At 35.2% G+C, this 22,676-nt stretch overlaps 1 protein-coding gene across 9 annotated transcripts in view; it reads right to left on the minus strand.

The window, feature by feature from the left end:
* Positions 1-11: 11 nt before the first annotated feature.
* LOC141406438 (uncharacterized) overlaps positions 12-22,676 on the minus strand; it is a 129,099-nt gene continuing 106,434 nt past the window's right edge. For 7 of the 9 annotated variants that reach the window (XM_073991913.1, XM_073991922.1, XM_073991931.1 and 4 more), the window contains 6 exons: positions 5,484-5,850; positions 5,183-5,418; positions 3,094-3,981; positions 1,968-2,223; positions 1,584-1,891; positions 12-1,470 (listed from right to left, as the gene is read on the minus strand). In XM_073991913.1, coding sequence (XP_073848014.1) covers positions 522-1,470; positions 1,584-1,891; positions 1,968-2,223; positions 3,094-3,981; positions 5,183-5,418; positions 5,484-5,850 — 3,004 coding nt within the window. In that variant the 3' untranslated portion in view covers positions 12-521. The remainder of the gene's footprint in view (positions 1,471-1,583; positions 1,892-1,967; positions 2,224-3,093; positions 3,982-5,182; positions 5,419-5,483; positions 5,851-22,676) is intronic. The other 2 variants (XM_073991949.1, XM_073991942.1) reach the window with 1 other exon arrangement.

Below are 22,676 nucleotides of genomic sequence, written 5' to 3' on the forward strand. Positions count from 1 at the left end.
AACACAAAAAGGGCGTTATATTTGTTTTTGTTTATTAGTAAAAATATATGATAATATACTCTAAAATAATTAAAAAATACATATGTATGTATATAAAAATATTGCACAATTATTCTTTTAAAACAAAATTTCACTTTAACATTGGTTTGCAGATATTGCACAAGAATTATTTCTTAGAACTAGGATAGAGAGAAGAGATATGGGGTTATGTGTCCCTTTCTTTGAAAAAATACTGGAATAAATAGACAAAATAAAATACGTATGTGAGTGTATGTATGTATAAATATATACCTGTCAATGAATTTTCTGATTACGTTTCGCAAAGCAGTTGTGGTTACTGTGCCAGTCCATTGGCCTTAGTACTATTTACCTTTCCTTGCAACTCCTTTGCGAAACATAAGCTTAATAAATATAAGACTGTATAACTATAATTAATTTATATTTTTATTACATTTAATTGGGGAAAATAAAACTAAATGCGATTGCTTGACGTCCAATTAAAGTTCACGTCAGTGGCATTTTTATGGCAAATATCCCAACGTATCTTCGAGGGAGGCACTAACAGCTCGCATCGATTGATAATTGTTTTGAAAATTCTCTCGGAGAATTATGTCGCGTGTCTTACTCTTACCGCTGTGTACCGAAGCAGCTCGGGCTATGTTTTTCTCGATGTAGCTTAGTTGTTTGAGGAGATCATCGGCACTGCAAGATTTCTGTGAAGAGCTTGAGGACATCGATTGCATTGGCACACAATTCATTTCATTTCGTCTTCCAATACTAAATGATTCTCGTTTGCGGTATGACTGTGACTGCCTACGGGATGCCACAGAATACGAACGACAGCTGCCACTTCTATTTCCATTGGAACAGAGACTTTTAATGTCGGTTGTCTGACTCAGCTTGACATCGGCGAAAATGGCTGCTGCTTCAACGCTCTTTTTGACACTCAGTGCCTCGTGTGATTGGACTGGTTTGGTGTTGCCATTGCTGTTGATGTTAAACAATTCATAGTCAACACCAAATTTTTCGTTAGGCTTGCGAGTTGTTGAACGTGAACGACGCGATTTGTGGGATTTGCTTTTATGGTTGGCATCCATGGGTCTGGAGCCTTGGTTGTTGTTGTTGTTGTGTTCAATACGTTTGCAATAACATTTACTGGCGCTAATGCAGCTATCTGTATCGCACCAAGTGGTGTCGGAATGGGTGTGAGGGGAATCCTCTTCAGCTGCAGTGACTTGATTATCCTCCTCTACGAGGGAACAGTAGCATTTGTCATCCGATTTGCAAGAAATAAGCGATTGTCGATTTATGTTTGTATTTTGGACAATTCGTTTCGACGACCTACGTTCGTTGCGGCGTCGCAGTTCGTTTTCGTTAATTTCATCTGTACGTAAACTGCAGTAGCAACGATCGGCCGATGTACAGGTGCATGATTCGGAGTCGTAACTACATTCGGAGCAGGATACATATCTGTAAACGAAAAAAAATAGTATTAATTGTTTGATTCTTATATACTAAACAGGGATAATTGCAAAAAAAGAAGAAGGTTGTTTTTAATGAAACCGAACCTGCGTGGTACATACCCGCTGCTACTATTCCGATTAAGTCCCTGAAAGGCATTCTCATGACGCACCAAAGACACATCAGAGCCACTTGTTGTTGCACGATTCCGCTGATTATGAGGATTCGATTGATGAGTTCGCCCGTGATTGGGATTTGAGGATATTGCCGTTGGAGGCCCAATTGTAAGTGGTGGATCAGAGCTGCGATGATTTGTCAAGTCTTTATTACGTGGTGGTTTCGGTGGCTTTCCACGACAGGAGCGAAACTGTCCTAACTGAAAAACCTTCTTCAAACTTTTTGTGCCAAAAATAGGGGTTTTCGGTTTTTTCTAAATAACAGACAACAGAAGAATCAAGAATTTAGTATTTTTAAAATAACAGTATTTTTGAATAATCGTGTCTTACTTTGGAGCCATTAGTGTACAGCTTACGCTTTAGTTTCTTTTTCTTCTGGCGACGCATTATATTTTTCGACCTTTGAAATAGTTCATCTTTTGTTAGGGTCACCGCCAGCTTGAGTAAGAACTCCTTGTAGATTGGTTTCAAGTCATTGAATGACATACCGTCGGCATCGATGATGGCATTCAAGATGTCATCCAGCGAGTGGAGGTTCTCGTGCAAACGGAATTCATTGAAGAGTTCGCTGAAACCAAGTGGTGAACTAGAAACATTGAAATTGATGTAAGGGGCGAATTTTTTGTTATTCCAAATATATGTATGTATGTATATAAACAGCGGATTATGTGAATCTACGTTTAAGCGATATTCTTGATCAGAATCAAATTCAGAGTCGATATAGCCATGTCCGTATGTTGTAATCAGTCTAGCGTCCGCAATAATTGAGAAAAAACGCTATATTTTTGTACCCGAGTGTATTTTTTTCATATGCAGGTCAAGTTCGAAGATGGGCTATATCAGCCCACGTTTTCGTATAATCCCCATATAACGGTACCTACCGATTTTCGGTATTTTGAGGATGTTAGCTACATATTTTGACCGAAAAACCTTTACATTAACATTTGAGGTTCCCAGTGAACATAAAACATCTCCGCCAAAAATCGTCAACAGAGGTCCATGGTTTGGTACCTCCCCTACAACGGTACCTTCCGATTTTCGGTATTTTGAGGATGTTTGCTACATTTTTTGACCAAACTACCTGTAATTTAACATTTTATGTTACTAGTGGTCACAAAATATTTCCACCAACAATTTTCACCATAGGTCCATGATTTGGTATAGCCCCCATATAACGCACTTTCCGATTTTCGGTATTTTGAGGTTGTTGGGGGAGTGTATAAATTTATTTAGAACAACAAATCTGAGATTAATTTGGCTTGCTTTACAAATAAAATGTGGATACACATCTCAAGAAAATTGTGAAATCTTATATCTTTAGACATTTTGATATCAAAAATCCTGATACCAGTTTTTTAAACTATCTATCCCACGGCACTGCTCATCTACATAAGTATTGCATACATACGTACATATACACGAATGATTACCTAAAATGTATTTTTTCAGTACTTACCCACCGCCTCCTCCCCCACCATTTCCGATTTTATCAGAATTACGACGTGCTGCTCTCGATTTGTACCGCGTAAGTCCTCCTGTATTTAGGAAGCTACCGGATCTGGGTATCGCAACACGCGTCAGAATATCTCCACTGGTTTCACCAGTACGCAAACCTCCACCAGAAGAAGCTATAGCAGCTGCTACTACAGCTGGTGGCGCACCATTACTCAAGAACTGTGAAGCTTTGTAAACAGCAACACCGTTGTTGGTATTTCTTGTGTTCCCCACATTTAAATGTTTTCCATTGTCATCCATATTCTCGTGATACGATGAAGAGGGTGAATTACGAGCATCACGTCCGGAAGAAAGTAAACGCCTGGACATTTCTCCTGGTATAGTTGTGGGAATCGGCGGAGCTCTTTTTGATTTATGAGATTTACGTTTTCTCTCTTCAGTCGATGTTTCTACAGCTTCATTGATTATATTGCTGCTGGAACTTAGAGAGCTGTTGGCAATACGTTTCTTGCGACTTGAGCGTGATGCAACCGAAGGTACATTTCCCAAACTGCCATTTGTACTGCGGAATGAACTTTTTCGCCCAGCCGATACCAGCTGAGACCGTGTGTGGTAATTGGAACCGGTAACAGCTGAACTACTCGCAATGCTGATACAACTAACGCCATTCTGATTGCGAGGCGTACGCCGTTTTGTGCTACGATGTGAATTGGAACTGACATGGGCCATGAGGCTTTGATATAATGTTGCTGCAATAACAATGGCATCTTCGGTACTTTTACAAATGAAAGCGTGACATTCTAAAACTTTGGGTAGATCTGCAGAACGCATAACGACAGCAAATATTGGTGCATGTTGATTAGTGGCCAAGCGTTTTTGTTCCGAGGCACTGGAAGTGAAAAAAACATACGTGAGTGGGTTCTCTTAGTTCAGTCGATTGAAAATTCCACTCAAGGTGTTCTATGAATTTGAATTACTATAATACCCAAATGATGTCTTAATGGATGTTTACATTGATGCTTATTGACATGGTAAATGTTTTTTCCTGATGCATATTTTCAGATATTTAAAATTAAGTAAATCAAGATAAAGATATTTATATTGATAATAAGTAGACAGCGGAATCCTATGCAAATGCATATATGGTTAGGATGGTCGTAGAGAAAATCGGATTAGACAGAAACTCGTTTTATAACAAAATAAAACGAATTAGGCCTAGAAATTTTTGCATATTTTCACATATTTCTACATATTTGCATAAAATGAGCATATGCAAAACCATATGCAAAAATATATACAAGGATTTGTGGTCTAAAAATCCCACCGAACTGGCTGAAATGTGGTATTAAGTCTTCGTTAGGGGTATGAAACTTTACACCTGAAATTTGTCCGCTTGGGTCCACGTCTTCATATAGTCCCCATAGAACGGTATCACCCGATTTCCGATATTTGGAGGGTTGTGGCCTCAACATCACACTTAAATGGCTGACATTTTGTATAAAGTTTTCGTTGGGAGTATACAACTTTCCACCTGAAATTTGTCAGTATAGGTCCACGTCTTCATATAGCCCCTATAGAACGGTACCTCCCGATTTTCGGTATATTGAAAGTTGTAGCCTAAATATCCCACCGAAATGACTGAAATTTGGTATTTAGTCTTCATTGGGGGTATACAACTTTCCACCTGAAATTTCTCGGTATAGGTTCACGTGTTCGTATAGCCCCCATAGAACGGTACCTCCGGATTTCTGGTATTTTGAAGGTTGTGCCCTCAATATCGCTCCGAAATGGCTGAAAATTGGTATTAAGTCTTCCTTGGGGGTATAAAACATTCCATCTGAAATTTCTCGATATGGGTCCACGTCTTCATATAGCCCCCATAGAACTGTATCTCCGGATTTCCGGTATTTAGAAGGTTGTGGCCTCAATATCGCGCCAAAAGGGCTGAAATTTGGTATTAAGTCTTCCTTGAATCAGAAGCCAAAAATATGCCTAGTCCCAACATTTGACCTGAATCGGACCAAAAATAAAGGTTGCATAAAATTCCGCTGTCTAATAATAAGTGCCTCTGTGAATACCGTTTTAATTACCTTAAAGGCTGAAACAATAAACTCTTATCAATATTTTCAGGTGATGTAATAAGGGGTAAAAACGCAGCCCCGCCATCTTCTTGAGACACAGTGAACTTTACCGCAGACCATACAGCAATATTATGAAACGGCGTAATATCTCCCTCATTTGTTGATTTCGAATTATTTTCGCTTTGAGTCGAAATTTTTACACGCAATCCAGTAGCACAAATATCAAGGGAGCCTGTATTTCCTTTCTAAATAAAATAATTAAAAAAACAGATTTTTGGTTTCAATTTATTAAAAATTTATCTTAACATACCTCATCGTTAATTTCACTTAGGTACAACTCTCTGAGAGGTTCTTGCAAACCCTGTAAACTGGTTACTTTATCCTTAAGAGGCAATGATCCGAGACAGGTAACGGCAAAGCTGCTTGTGGCATCTTTGGCAACATCTGTAAACAACTGTTCGATCTGAGCCTGGACACTGTTACTAATGCGTTGCACATCTTTCTTGGCATTATCTGCCAATATTTTGGCCGTTTCATTGGATTCATGCAGATAGCTAGTAAGGGATCGTGAACTGTCATTTGCTGTGCTGGCCAATTCACTGCGACCATACATAATGATGGAGCGAGTTCTATGTGAGCCATGTGGATCATCTAGCCGATGACTGCGTGTAGATCGACTGCAAACGAAAAAGAAACCATATAAATTAAAATAACGGAAATTAAAAGAACAAGGTAAGATAGTGTAGAATTTTAGACTGAAACTTAAAAACCATCAGATTTGTAGGAATCATTTTATGAACCATATTTGCACACAAAGAACCTAACAGATATACATAAATATCTGTATTCGCGTTGAATGTTGAAATGTTATACCCTACACCACTAGTTTTGGGCATTAAATGCCGACGGTTAAAAATTAATCTTGCAAAAAAAATTACTCCTTCAAAAGACGTAATTTTGAAAATACACGTTAAAAGACATCAGTCATCTACTAAATAATTTTAGTTCAAAGGTGGGGTAAATTTCAGGCGGTATGAAGTTAAGCCAATGGGGGAATACTCCAGACTTAAGCAATCATATGATTGAATCTTCAACTAAAACAAAACAATCAATTTGTACAAACTTTTATAAAATGCTGTTCGATAACAAACTTGTTCAGTAAAAGAGAAATGAGAAGTAGTTGCAAGTACTTGCAAATACTTTTTACTTGCGAAATTATCGAACAGGCCTAAAATATAGTGAATTTAACGAGCGATTAAGAGTAAGGTATATAAATTTAATAACAACAAGTATGAGCAAAATAAATTATAAAAGACAAGTGAAAAAAAAGACAGTTATTCTATATCAAAATACAAATTCTGAGGCGGTTGACAAGATTTGTGGTGAAACTTAAACGTCTAGTTTCACCACAAATCTTGTCATCCTTTAGTGAAGCCTTTAGTGAAGATTGTGGAGCTTGACGAATATAGTCTCTCGTCCCAGTGGAAATGCTGAACGCAACTAATATCTGATATTTGGACACGACATAATAATGAGTTAAAATGTTGAAGGATTATTTGGCAAAAATCGATTTCGAGATTTTTCCAATTTACATATACATATACATTTACATATACATCTACAACCGGTAAGCAAATTTAAGAACATTTTGTTTATGTATGTTTATTCTTTTCCACTCCTAGATGTTATATCAACATTCAGCGAATCGCCTGATAAAACGTTAAGTGCAGCAGAAGAAGAAATATTTGCACCAAGTCTTAGTTATGACCAAGAAAATAAAAAGGGGATCATATTTCTGACAATGAAATGATTTTGGTATTATTTAAGTGTTAAAATGTTTCGCCAGCCTTTAAAACATTGGCTTCATTTACTACTTTTGTGCTTATGTGGAATCTTGGGCATACTAGGCGTTTACGTCAGACAATTTGTCTTCAAATACAACTCTGATTTACTAACACATACATATATTTGTCGCATGTCTCACAGCCGGCTGTGGTCCCACTTGTATGGGAAGGTGCTACAAAAATGTTTATAATCGTCGGATCAATCTGATTTTTTCAGTATATGCTAAAAATAAGTAAAAAATACTTTAGCCAAAAAATCTTCAATATATGGGTCCAGTTTTTTCCTATAGCCCCCATGTAGCGGTACCTCCCGATTTCAGGTATTTTGAAGATTTTATCAAAATGTTCAGCTCGAATTGGTTGTAATTTGTCATTTGGAGTTCTCAATGATCAAAAACCTTCTGCGCCAAAAATTGTGGTCTTAGCTCCAGGTTTCGGTATAGCCCTCATATTGCGGTACCTCCCGATTTCAGGTATTTTGAAGATTTTATCAAAATTTTCTGCTCGAATTGGTTGTAATTTGTCATTTGGAGTTCTCAATGATCAAAAACCTTCTGCGGCAAAAATTGTGGTCTTAGCTCTAGGTTTCGGTATAGCCCTCATATTACGGTACCTCCCTATTTCAGTTATTCTAAGGTTTTTTATCTACATTTTCGGTTCGACTTGGTTGTAATTTGCTATTTGGAGTTGTTAGTGGTCAAAAAATGTCTCCGACTGGTATCGTGGACAGGAAAGGAAACAAATTATTCCATTTGAGGTCAGAATATTTCATGGTAGGGGACATAAAAAAGTTCGGTGCCACCAAACTTTACATTTTTACTTGTTTTTCATATTTTATGTACATATATCAAAAATATACAAACGTTAAAAAATACACTCATAAGCATGGTAGAACAAATACAAGGTAAAGTTAATACTACAACAAATACAACTCGAACAACAACCACAAAGGAATTTGTTTTTGTTTGTAACGTTACTGCCAGTTGTATTTGTAAACAAAACAAGGAAATGTCTATAAATTATTGGAATTTAAAAAAGAATAATTTTTCACATTTGGGGCCATTATTATATGTGTTCTTTTACTATCTGATGGATTTGAAAACGCAAAATAAACCAATTTGGAGGCATTAAAAATATATTTTTTAGATTGAAAGTTAATGCGAAGAAGCTCCTCCTTGAAATTCAATCATCACTTTTAACTTTCAGTTAACAGGAACGCTATAAATCTGTTCGGTAAATCCAAACTATTACAAAAGAAGACTTATAATAATGGGGGTAAGTTGAATATTTTGGAAAACATGAATGAAAATTCGTTACATTTTCAATTTGTATGTTTCCACATCATTCCACTAAATGCATAAATTCTCGCAGAAAGTAGAATTCTTGCAGAAAAGTTTGGGGTCGCTGAAAATTCATTGAAAAAGGAGAAGCTGTTTCAATGTTTTGTTTTAGAAATCAAAGAAGCACATGTTTATTAGGGCTTTATTTTTTAAATTTTAATAAAATACCTCACATATTAACAAACGTTGTATCGCCTCTACAAGCGGGGATTTACTGCGCGGCTTATCGTTCGAATTTGGAGGAGCTTACATATCATTGATATGAAGAAGTCTTTCTGGGAAATGGTTTTTTCGAATGATATATTTTTTTCTCAAAAAATATATGTCCCTAATGTACATCGAAATAGAAATAAATGTATAAAATGTCATATGAAATTTGGCACTAACATTACAACCCAGTTCAGTCAGCTGTGTATTGCTGCTACCTTTTCTTATTCTACCATGCTCATAAGTAGATCCCAAAACTCAACTGTCCTGTCATGTGTAAACGCAGGGTTAGCCCTTTATAAAGATAAATAAGCTGCAATTTGTTTTTTTCTTTAATAAAATATACAAAAGGAAGGTGTTCTATGCGATGACGTGAGTTCATGTCATCTTTTCCATTGGTTCAAAGGAAGTCGTGAAAGATCCGATCTTTTCATCAGCATTTGAACCTATTCAAAGGAAGTCGTGAAAGATCCGATCTTTTCATCAGCATTTGAAACCATTCCATTTTATATTTTCTTTTATTTATCTTAATATGTTTAAAGCTATATAAGATGTTGTGTATTTGAAATAAAAGTTAGCACGCGTTTGATAATGTTTAATAAAATACTTTATTTATTAAATAACTTACAACAAAGATTACGATTAAAAATGGAGTCGAACGTTTTGATCTGGTTGATGGTTGAAATCGAAGTGAACATGAAGGTTGTAACTAGTAAGTAAAATGGCAGTTACTAAAAATGAAGCGAATGCTAATTAGTACAAAAGATACATTGATAGAATAGAGAAACTATAACATAGAAACAGTGTTGCCATGTGTATAAAATAACTATTGAAATACACCACATAAGGTTTGTTATTTACAATAGGCTTGATGTTGTCGGAGACTCAAAATCAGGACCAAAGTTGTTAAAACTCTCGTCGTAAGGTTGTCTTACATTTCCTGCATATCAGACAAGTACAACTTCTAAACAATTGGTGTTGTACCTAGCTCGAAACGTTGTTCAGACTCTGCAATAAAAAGGAAGAGCTAAATCTAGAATCGGACTGGTATTGATAATACCAGACAAGTTCCCTGTCTGTTCTAAATCTGACATAGAATGAAATCAATCAAATCACGCTTTTCGAAATTTGAACAAAAAGACCAAAACGAAAAGGAACAAGAATCTGAAAGAAAATGTTATATATTAACAAGTAAGAAAAGCGCTAAGTTCGGTCAGGCCGAACTTTTTATACCCTCCACCACAAATTTCAGCCATTTCGGTGGATTAATGTGGCCACAACCTTCAAAATACCGAAATTCGGAAGGTACCGTTCTATGGGGGCTATATGATGGCGTGGACCTATACCTACAAATTTCTGGGGGAAAGTTTTATACGCCTAAAGAAGACTAAATACCAAATTTCAGCCATCTCGGTGTGATAATGAGGCTAAAACGTTCAAAATATCGAAAATCGGGAGATATTGTATTATGTGGGTTACAAACGTAGTGACAAACTTAATATACCCCCATCCTATGGTGGAGGGTATAAAAATTAATTAATAAATTAATTAATAATTTCCTAAAAAAGTCTCTCATCTCCGTTCGTTACATTTTTATACCCTCCACCATAGGACGGGGGTATATTAAGTTTGTCACTACTCGAAATAATCATTGTAGACCCCACAAAGTATATATATTCTTGATCAGCATGCAATTCTACATCGATATAGCCATGTCCGTCCGTCTGTGGAAATCACTCTAGCGTCCGAACGGATTGACGTAGCTTGATGAAATTTTGGGAAAATATGTTATATTTACGTAGGACTTTTGGTATTGAAAGCGGGCTATGTAGGTCCACGCTTTCGTATAGCCCCCATACAAAATGACGCGTGACGCGTCGTCTTTTTAAGGAATTTTTAAGATATTTGGTCCATTTTACCACCGAATTGGTTGTAATTTAATACTTTGTGTCTCCAGAGGCCAAAAAATATTCCTACCAAAGTTGGGTTATATAGGTCCACGTTTTGGTATAGCCCCCATATAAGGCCCCATATAAAGTACGCGTCATTTTAATATATTTTGAATGTATTAGACCCATTTGACCAAAGAATCGGTTGTAACTTTGTATTTCTACCATAAAATGTTTATATAGGTCCACGTGTTGATATAGCCCCCATAATACAATATCTCCCGATTTTCGATATTTTGAACGTTTTAGCCTCATTATCACACCGAGATGGCTGAAATTTGGTATTTAGTCTTCTTTAGGCGTATAAAACTTGCCCCCAGAAATTTGTAGGTATAAGTCCACGCCATCATATAGCCCCATAGAACGGTACCTTCCGAATCGGTATTTTGAAGGTTGTGGCCACATTAATCCACCGAAATGGCTGAAATTTGTGGTGGAGGGTATAAAAAGTTCGGCCCGACCGAACTTAACGCTTTTCTTACTTGTTTTCTCTAGAGATCCCTAAAAGCAAGTCGATTTGTAGATATCAGCGATATCATTTCTAACCGCAACAAAAGAGTATAAATTTCTAAATTTTTTGGTCTGTTCCAGAACTACATGAACTACAAAACTTGTAGAATCTTGCAGGTTCTGGAACAGGCATTTTATTATGAAATTAAAAGTAATTCACGAACAAGAAATTTGTAAAGAAGTGCAGTTAGAGTCCATGTCGAAATCTGAACTGGTGTTGGGAAGATAATAGAAAAAACCATTTTGTATGATGAAACAAAATCAAAATGCGGAGAGCGGAGGAAGTAAACTCCGTCGCGGTACAGCGACGGTGATAAATTGCAATTGTTTATAAATTTTTTGCTGATAAAATAGTTGTGATTATCTCATGCATTCATTTGAATTAATAAAGAGTTTTGTTGGTCATGAAAATCATATTTAAATACAGCATTTTTCATTTTCCAAACAAGACATGAAAATTTAATGCCAAAGCATTGGTCAAAATACCATATCAAAACATTGGTGAAAATGACATGTCAATGCATTGGTTAAAATGACATGCTTAGGATCCAAAAAAGAACGTCATCTTTTGGGGGTCACGCTCATATAAAATTCATGAGTGAAAATGACAAAAAGATGACATGCCAGATCACTTGCACCCATGATTCAACTCATGATTTGTCATCGAATATTTTGCTGGGTATTTAAACAAATGTGTAAGTTGGCCGTCTTATTAAACGTACTATATAGCTTTTTAATCTATAAAAAGTTACAAATAGGCCAAAAAAACTTATAGTGAAAATCTGGTACCAACCCAGCAAAATTTTAAGGAAGGGGTTCCATGCGATGACGTGATTTCATGGCATCTTTTGCATTGGTTCAAACGAACCAATGCAAAGGAAGTCGTGAAAGATCCGCTCTTTTCATCAGCATTTGAACCCATTTCATCCATCCAATAGAGATGAATTTTGTGTTTTATTTATACAAATTTTTCTAAATATATAAGATTAATTATTTACAATAGGCTTGATGTTGTCGGAGACTCGAAATCACAACCAACGTTGTTAAAACTCTGGTCGTAATGATAATGTCATTGCAAAGGGTTGGTGAAAATGACATGCAAAAGCATTGGTGAAAATGACATGTCAAAGCATTGGTGAAAATGGCATGTCAAAGCATTGGTGTAAGTGACATGCTTTGGATCCAAAAAATGAATAGCATCTTTTGGGGTCCACGCTCATATAAAATTCATCGATGAAGATGCTAAAAAGATGACATGCCAGATCACTTGCACCCATGATTGAATGGCATCTTTGGCATCGAACATTTTGCTGGGAATGTCTACATATGACCCTTTATGAACTATTGACTCACTACCTCCAATGTCTCTATTGACTCACTACTTCCAATGTCTCTACTGACTCACTACCTCCAATGTCTATATTGACTCACTACCTCCAATGTCAACACATGGTCTCTCAGCAACTACTGACATACTAGTTCCAATGTCACTACTGACTTTCGAATGACACGTTCATACAAAATGTCTATAGGAAATTACATGAGTTGTCTAAAGTTTGTCAGTAGTAAGTCAGTATAGATTCACTATTGACATTTCCTACAGGGTAAGCATAGCTTTAAATCAGAAACAAGTAGATTGTGGGGCGAGGCCGATTACATGATACCACCATACACCTCCAAGATTTCAATATAATTTGGCGACATTTTGTCTTGACAAAATCCCGTCACAATTTCTAAATTTATTTTAAATTAGGCTAGACTATGTACAAATTTAGAAACCTTATTTCTAGACGAAATTCATCAAAATTGGAAAGATATTGCGTGTTTGGTGCATCAAATACATGAAATCGGCCGAAAATATATATGGGTGCTATATCTAAATCTGAACCGATTCTAACCAAAAGCAAAAGTGTTCGTCTTTTGGACAAGAAATGCCTATACTCCATTTTCACTCGTTATACTCCATTTTCACTCGTTATAAAATGAGGTGACTTTGTACTATATAGTGATTTCTAGGTATAAATACGTTGGTTTTTGTTTAAATTTTCATATTTTTTCGAGTAAAGGACTTATAGGTATTTACAAGGTTTTAATCTAACTCAGATCTGAGTTTTTAAAGGATTTCCACTTTGTTTGCTTGTAACATCTTCTTAAGTGAGTGACTGGCATATCATCGCCCAGACGAATCCGCTGGAGCTAGAAAATTGAAATGCTTACTGTGGGTTGCTGTTGGTGTGTAGGGGTGACATAAGACTGGGGTTTTGGAAATTGGAACTAGAAGGGTACGAAAATTACTAAATAAGGTTCCCTTTGTATTCGGCAAACGGGAAGAGCTAGAATTCTGAAATTTTGAATGGAGAGTTAGAAAGATGTACCAAAATTGGAAATTCGACCTACAAGTGTACGAAAAGTATTAAAAGTTCCTAAATTTAGAATCTTGAAGTTTGGCATAGAAATGAAGGTTGGGAAGTTGTGTTCATATAAGGAAATGGTTTTGGAAATTCGTATTATGTGTATGAAAAGTATTAAATGGTACTAACCTGAAATTTGGAATTAAGATTACTTTTGGAGTATAGGATTGAGATAGGGGTTAGTTTTAGAAATTCGTACTTATGTTTACGAAAAGTACTAAATGGTACTAAATTTGGAACAATTTGGATTTGGATGAACGGATAGCGCTGGAAACCTGAAATTTGGAATTAAGAATACTGTTGAAGTGTAGGATAGAGATTTGGGGGTAGTTTTAGAAATTCGTACATATGTTTACGAAAAGTACTAAATGGCACTAAATTTTGTACAACTTGGATTTGGGTGAACGGATAGAGCTGGAAACCTGAAGTTTGGATTTCAGATTACTGTTGGAGTGTAAGATTGGGATATGGGGGTAGTTTTGGAAATTCCTTCCTATGGGTACGGAAAGTACTAAAGGGAGCTAAATTTGGTACAATTTGGATTTGCGTGAACGGATAAGATACGATTCTGAAATTTAGTAGGATTGAGGTAGTTTTGGAAATTGGTATTATGTTTATGAATAGTACTAAATGGTACTAAAATTGGTACAATTTGGGTGAACAGATAGTTTTGGAAATTCATACTTACGGGTACGGAAAGTACTGAATGGTACTAAATTTGGTACAAATTGGTTTTGGGTGAACGGATAGCGCTGGAATCCTGAAATTTGGAATTAAGAATACTGTTCGAGTGTAGTATTGAGATATGGGGGTAGTTTTGGAAATTCATACTTATGGGTACGGAAAGTGCCAAATGTGACACAATTTAGATTTGGGTGAACTGGAACAATGAAATTTGGAATTAAGATAACTGGTGGAGTGTAGGATTGAGGTAGTTTGGAAATTCGTACTTATGGGTACGGAAAGTACTAAATTTGGTACAGTTTGGATTTGAGCGGACGTATAGAGCAGGAATCCTGAAAGATTGCTGTTGGAGTGTAGGATTCAGTTAGTTTTGGAAATTCGTACTTATGGGTATGGAAATTGAACATATATAGCGTGCTTGGTGCATAAAATAAGGAAATCGGCCGAAAATATATGTAGATGGGAGCTATATCCAAATCTGAACCAAACTCGATATAATTTGGCACATTTATTTCTAAAACAAATTCCGCCACACATTCCAAATTTCATTGAAATTGGACATAAATAGCATGTTTGGTACTAAAATAGGGAAATCGGCCGAAAATATATGTATGTGGGAGCTATATCCAAATCTGAACCGATTTGTATATAATGTAGTAAATTTATTTCTACATCAAATTCCGTCACACATACAATATTTGGAGATTGTATCTGTAATAGTTCTAAAGATATTTGCATACAAAATCTAAATTTTTTGGAGGTGCCTCCGGTTTTGATTCTATGTATATCTCCAGATCGACGCGAAATTTCAAAAAATGATATAGCCTATTTTCATTCCAGGCCATGTAGCAATGTACCCTAAACATTTCAGTAAGATCTGTTCAGCGGTTTTCCAGTCTATAAGGCACAAACAAACAAACAGACAAACAAATTTCAATTTTATATATATAGACTAGCTGACCCGGTCCGCGTTGCTGGCCCGTTGTTTGGGTTCTCCGTGTAAACTTTAGTTATCTATCCACCATTGATACAGCCAGAATTAGGCATCCCTCTAGAAACGTCATAATATGTATAAATCAATGTTTTGACATAAAATCCATGTAATGGTATCCCCCAAATTTAAGATATAAAATCTCTTTTATTATACCCTTCACCATAAATTGACAGTTTAAAGCACTTTGTGACCCACATATAATGATCGGGCACGTCAATTAACATTGCTATATATTGGATTGTTGGTCTCGGTTGGGGTCGTAATTATTACTGCAGAGAATTGTCAGTATAGGTCCACGTTTTGATATAGCTCCCATAGAACGGTACCGGCTGATTTTCGCTATTTTTGAGGATTTAACATCACTATTACACCGAAATGGCTAAAATTTGGTTTTAATGTAATTTAAAGAGGAGAGCATAACACTAAACTATAAGTGGGATAAAATAATAAATGTTTGAACATTTTGTGATGACCGCGATATTTCACTTCCGTGAAGACCATTTAGGGTCAAGACGCTAATTACAGTAGTATTGCAAACAATCTGTAAACAATACGGTCAAAAATATCATGGACTTTAAAAAAATTGAAGGAGAACCTCCGGTCACTACACTTAGCCATATTAAAATACCTCACGACCGCGCTATCCCACTTGTTCAAGCTAGTGTTCATATCATTTTTGTGTCGCGCTTACTAAAATTATGTATATTAATTGAAATAATACATTTTTGAAAACTTTGTGATGACCGCGATCATTCAGGGAAAACAATCTGTAAACAATACGTTCAAAAATATCAAAGATTTCTGATTTTCTTAAAAACATTGTGGGGGGGACCACCGGTCACTATTCTTAGCAGTAAAAAACAGCTTACAACCGTTCTAATTAATTGAAATAATAGATTTTTGAAAATTTTGGGATGAACGCGATATTTCACTTCCGCAACGACCATTCAGGGCCAAGACGGTAATTACCATAGCAATGCAAACAATTTGTAAACAATATATTAAAAAGTATCTTGAATTTCTCGGGTTTCTTAAACAATTTGTGGGGAGGACCACCGGTCACCATACTTAGCGGGATAAAAAAATAGATTACAACCTATTCTCAGACCTAAAAACTCCACATACAAAATTTCATAAGATTTCCCAATCGATTTTTCGGAATTTCTATATAGTGACATCTCATGTTATCGAGATTTTACTGTATTCCAAACTATGGCGTTGACCGCGTTATCCCACGTATTGAAGCCAGTGTTATAGCCGTTTTGTAGTCATGCTTACTAAAATTAGGTATATTATCTGAAATAATACATTTTTGAATAATTTGGGATGACCGCGATATATCACTTCCGCGACGACCATTCAAAAAAATATATAGCCTATTTTCACCACCGGTGTTCCCAGTACATTATCTGAAATTTTCAAGAAAATCTATTCAGCCGTTTTTGAGTATATTCGGAACATACAAACATACAAACAAACAAACATACTAACATACACACATTGCCTTTTATATATTAGATGTTATTAATAAGAACATTATAACACTAATTTTATTTCATCGATATACAAAGTTTTCATTCAGTTTTACAGTTTACGTGCACATATTGCGTACGTGTACATTAGGACGCGACCCCAAAAAAAAAATATTTTTCTTTTGATCCCAAAACTTTATGTTTGCACTTTTATGGCGATCGAACAACGTTAACCCGTGCCACCCGAGCGATATTTGTTTCCATAGTAATTTGTATGTAATTTGTACTATGAAAACCATAATCGCTCAGATTACACGGGTTAACATTAACCGATCATCACAATTTTTTGTAGATATCGGTTTTAGCCACAACAATGAACTGGTTAAGTTTTTTCATCGATTGGACCCTAATTGCGGTCTTAGAGAATTTTCGTGAAAATGCACCTTTGGCCTCGCTCGGGTGGCACGGGTTAACGTTATTCGGTTGCCATAAAATGTAATATATAAGGTTTTTGGATCAAAAAGAAAAATAGGGGGCAGGAGTTCAAAAAAAAAAATAAATAAATAAAAAATAATAATTGTTTTTTGGGTCACCCACTTGGGGTAGGACTTAAAAAATGCTTTTTGGGTCATCCTAATGTACATACATACGTATGAACGGAAATTTGTCATAAACAAAAGACCACAAATATTCTTTTTTATAGTAGGTTTATCTATAACCGGTTTTAATAAACCTACTGGGTTTCAAAAGTCAATTCCTTTGCGTACACGTCAAATAAATCCTCATTAAGAAGGTTAACCCTACAAAAGGCTATAATATAAACATGACCTTATGTTCCCATTAAAATTCAATATTTCAGCAGTTTTTATTATCCCAAATTTATAAAAGTTGCTCAATAAATTGTTTGTTTTATTCGAGTATCGAAGATATCAATAATTTTTATGATATTTCATTTTGAAAAAACACGCCCAACTTTCATTTTTTTCTTAGACTACTGATAGCCAATTTTTCACGATTATTTTTTTCTTTAAGAAAGCAAAGAATAAAGTCAGTTATTAAAAACTCGGCTGAATGTTTGTATGTTTTTTATTATTATTATTACAATACAGACACACTTAAATATTGTGGCATTAAAACAATGGAAAGAAACAAACAGCTTTTAAATAATAAAAATGAACAAAAAAACACTTAAGCAAAAGAACAGTTAACTCTCCATCAACTTTTAACTACATACTTCAGATTTGGATAATAAATCTCCTGTGATTATGGACGGTTCTAAGCGACCTTAATTTAACATAAAACCAAAAAGCTCAAAACAATAGCTTAAACAACAGTAACTCTCCATGAGAGGTGAAAAAATGCGAAACACATGCCGATATGCCGATACATCGAAAGCGTTTTGATTGTTTTTCACGGCACCATCGATAAAATTATCAAGAGATTATTAAATCGCCCAAGATGTTGAATACAATGGTGATTGCCGTATCTTCTTCGCATTGATTCAACTTTTGTGTGTCACATAGCGGTATCGATCGATATCATCTATGACAGAGCTACAACATCACGGTGTAGCAAAGTGAGTGAGTGCATGTTGTTAGGAGAATGGTTGGTTATTTTTACCCCCATGAATTAAGACGATTTTTTTGTTAAAGAAAATCTATTTTAGGCTGAATTGATGAGTGTGTGTTTGTGTGTATTGTGATCAGTCCGGTTTTGAATTTGAAAAGCGGTTACCTTTTCTATTGTTTCTAAAATGCGTAGCAATTAAGAAATGTCATCCAGATACATACATTTGAAGGGTATTGATTCCACTAAGACAAATATATAAATACTCGTACATACATATCGACAAATTTACGTTTTAATATTATAAATAAAAACTATTGTGATGCATATTAATACTTCATTTGACAACCCAGTCAGTATTCGTCTTAATAAATTAGGCTGGCAAATTTATGATATTGAATATACGGTTGAATTCGTTGTTATGTTGGTGACTTATTAGAAACTAATTGAAACTAATTTATATGTACGCAGAAAAATATATGTTAGAAATATGTTTGGATCCAAACAAATATTTGTTTGGGGCTGATTGCAAACAAATATATGTTTGGATCCAAACATAATTTGTTTGTGTTCAAACAAATATATGTTTGCAACATTTTGTAACATATCTCAATTTTATTTGTTTGGGTACCAACATATTTTTATGGAAGGAAGCAAGGAAGAAATCGCATTTAATATTGGTAATTACATCAATACATTTTTCATATACATACATACATACATACATATGTATATTTGAAATATGGATGTACCTATTTATTACAATCATTTGATTCCAGATGTCGATTTCCCGCTGACGATTTCAACTTTGAGGAATATTTGTTTTATTTCACAACTAAGGAGAAGCGTTCAACGATGTTTCTATATAATTTTTTATTTTTAAAAGTAGAGTTGGGCAATCTAGTTCCTGGAGCGGATCGATCTTTCTAGTTAGTTTTCCCAAACGAAACTAGTTCCTTAATATAGTTCCATAGTTCCAAATAGTTCCGAGAGCGATATAGTTCAATGAATCGTTCTCTTTCATCTTTCTTTCTATTTCCTTCGTTCCAAATAGTTCCGAGAGCGATATAGTTCAATGAATCTTTTTCTTTCGTCGTTCTTTTTACTTCCTTCGTTCCAAATAGTTCCGTGAGTGAAGTAGTAGAACGAATCGTTCTATTTCTTTTTGTTTTCATATTTGGTGGATGTGATTTACGTTTATTTAAGAATGTGGCCGCATCTGAATGATGAAGGAACCGAACGTGAAAGATTGAAGTAAGTGTGGAATTAAATTAAGAAAATAAATTTACAAAAGAAATGAATTATATTCACGGTTGGAACTATATGAACTAAAGGAACTATATAAATGCACGAGCCGAATATAGTTCTAATAGTTCCATGTCCGGAATAGTTCCTTGGAACTACACAACTCTATTTAAATTGTGACTTTTTTGTAAATTTCTATATTTCATTCAGTTTTTCTTTTATTAAAGTCTGTTATGTATTTCTTTGGAATTTTTTATGTAACTATGTGTCCCTTGTTGCTTTTTTCTATGCATTTCAATAAACCACCACCATTTATAAAGGTGTGAAAGCAAGTGAGCATACATTTCAATGTGTTTCACATTGAAATTTACGCTCCCTTGCTCTCAGAAAGCGCCCACTGGTGCATGTGGTTGTTTTTTTTTTGTGGCTTTTGGGTTTGTATTTGTTTGCACACAAACGTATAATTTGTTTGCACCCAAACATATAATTGTTTGAAGAGCCCAAACATATGTTACGTTTGGGACTGATTGCAAACAAATATATGTTTGCTGCAAAATATGTTTGGGACCTATGTTAGAGAGGCGTTTTTTTCCTCCGTGTGTATACAGCATTGAAACCAAAATGTAATTATATGAATGTGTGTTATATCGCAAAAGTAAGTATTCACCGGAGACGACTGTGTAAAATCTTCTTGATATTTTTGAACAAAATATTACTAAATATGTATGTATTTACGATCCTCAAGAGGATATTAATTTGTTTCAATCAGGGCTTCGGAGTCGTGCCATTTTTGGTCAGACTCCGACTCCGACTCCAGTCCAATTTTTTTCTCGACTCCGACTCCAACTCCGGAGTCGACTCCGAAAAAAGATAAAATAAAATTCACAACTTAAATTACAGTCATTTCAGTTTGAACTTTCAAGATACATTACATTGGGAGGATACCAAAACATATACCTATATTGTTCGTTTTTTTTTTTCGTTGACAATACGGAATACAAATGAGACTCGAAATATCAAATTACCATAATTACTGTCCGGTAACACCCTTTGTAATTTTTTGAGTTATGGAAAATTAACGATATTTTATCACCGCATCGTGATAGAAGACCAAAATAGCCTATTTTCCCTTAACATACGCTTTCGTGGTTAAGGTTACTTGAGGTTCAAATTTTTAGGGTTTTTTATGTTTTCACGATTTTGCTTGAAAACGGTAAGTCCTATCGAAATGGTACTAAAGAAAATATTGTTGCTGCAAAAATTCACTAGATGATTGACCTTTATAATTTGTTCGTAGGTTTTACCATTTTTGAGATATAGAAGTTTAGGTCACATTTTTAGGTTTTTATTGTTAGGTTTTCACCATTTTGCTTGGGAACGGCAAGTCTTATCCAAATGAGACTGGAGAAAATCATATAGCTGTGGAAATTCTTTACAAGACTGACTTTTGCAATACTTTCCTAAGAAGTACCATTTTTGAGATATATAAGTTTAAGTTGGTAAATTGTAGACATGGTATAGTTTTATAAAGAGGCGATACAGTCAGTGCATTGTCCCAATTTGAAATTCTATATCTCAAAAACGGTAAAACCTACGAAAATATCATGAAGGTCAATCTTGTAGAAAATTTTCACTGCTACAACATTTTTCTTACACCCATTTCCATAGGACTTGCGGTTTTCAAGCAAAATCGTGAAAATTTAAAACCCCCTATAAATGTGAACTTTGACCGCGATTTATTTAAAAAGCCCTTCGGGTATTGCAGTTTCAGAATCCGCAAAAACTTCTCAGATGTAAGCTCCTTCCATTTAAATTTGGTTAAGTGGCACCGTGGTAGGTCTTTCGTATGACTTCCCTTAAAATGACCTGTAAATCTTCTAAAAGATCTTCCCCCAATATATTTGGAGGATGCAAACATTATTCCAATCAATTGACCCAAAAACGCTTTCGATATGCATTTTGTAGTCAAAATAGAGATTACGAGTTTTTTTTTTTTAAACTATGATCATTTAATTAATTTAAATTGATTTGACAAATTTTGATAAATCTAGAACAGATTGTTGCCCGGAGTCGAGCTTTTTCTCACGACTCCGGCTCCGACTCCAGCTAAATTTGCTAGACTCCGACTCCAGACTCCGACTCCAACTCCGACTCCGAACCCCTGGTTTTAATGACAGGTGCCTACTAAAGCGATCTCGCCTTTCCATTATAAAATCATTGAAATCTCTATATTAAAATGTTCAAAAAGATATGATATCTTACTATGGCGGTTCAGTGTCACTGTAGGCCTTACAACAGGCGCAGAATTTTAGGAATATTGAAAAGAGAACAACATTTTTGAGAAAATTAACTCAACAGAAATGTCGTTAAGTGTAAGCATTAAGAATTTTAAAAGGACAATGGCTCCAAAAGTTTTGGTTTCTTTAAAGAAATTTCCGTTTTATCAAACAGGAGAAGTTGAAACTCGATCAAGATCACCGCATATTGAAATTTTAGAGCTTTTCTAGGCATTCATGGCTTTAGAATTCATGAACAGGACGTAACACTCGGAATTTTGCCGCTACAGTAATTGCATTTATATATGACTAATTATTCTGCCATTAAATCTTATTAACATCCTCTGGAGGGTCTTAAATACAGAAATGTCGTTAAGTTACATATTTCAAAAGGACAATGACACTAAAACTATGGGTTTCCTTCAAGTAAATCCCGTTTTATCAAACAGGACATGTTAAAGGTCGATCAAAACCATCCTATATTAAAACGTTAGTGCTTTTCTGGGCTTTTGATGGCTTCAGGATTCACAAACAGGACACAACCCCGGAATTTTGTCGCTACAATATTTGTATTTATCGATTACCCGTTATTCTGGCTTTTACGATCCATTGTACCGTGGTTACGTCCCTATAAGTACTATAACTGCATACGCAGAAAAATATATGTTAGAAATATTTGGATCCAAACAAATATATGTTTTGGACTGGTTGCAAGGAAATATATGTTTGGATCCAAACATATTATGATTGGGTCCAAACAAATATATGTTTGCAACATATCTCAATATTATTTGTTTGGGTACCAACATATTTGTTATGTTAGAACATATTTTTTATGGGCGGAGAGAGGATTTTTGTGAAAGAGGGTAACAACAGGACTCTCCATTATTTTATAATAAAGAGTTGCGTGTATGGTGAAATAGAAGACGCAGGAGCGACGATGGAATGGTTAAAAAGTTTGTTTTCGCTTGGGTAGTGCCAATGTGGTATGCGACAAAATGCGGT

This window comes from Musca autumnalis, unplaced genomic scaffold, assembly GCF_047663935.1.
Source record: "Musca autumnalis isolate F117 unplaced genomic scaffold, ASM4766393v1 scaffold_1, whole genome shotgun sequence".
In the NCBI taxonomy this organism is placed as follows: domain Eukaryota; kingdom Metazoa; phylum Arthropoda; class Insecta; order Diptera; family Muscidae; genus Musca; species Musca autumnalis.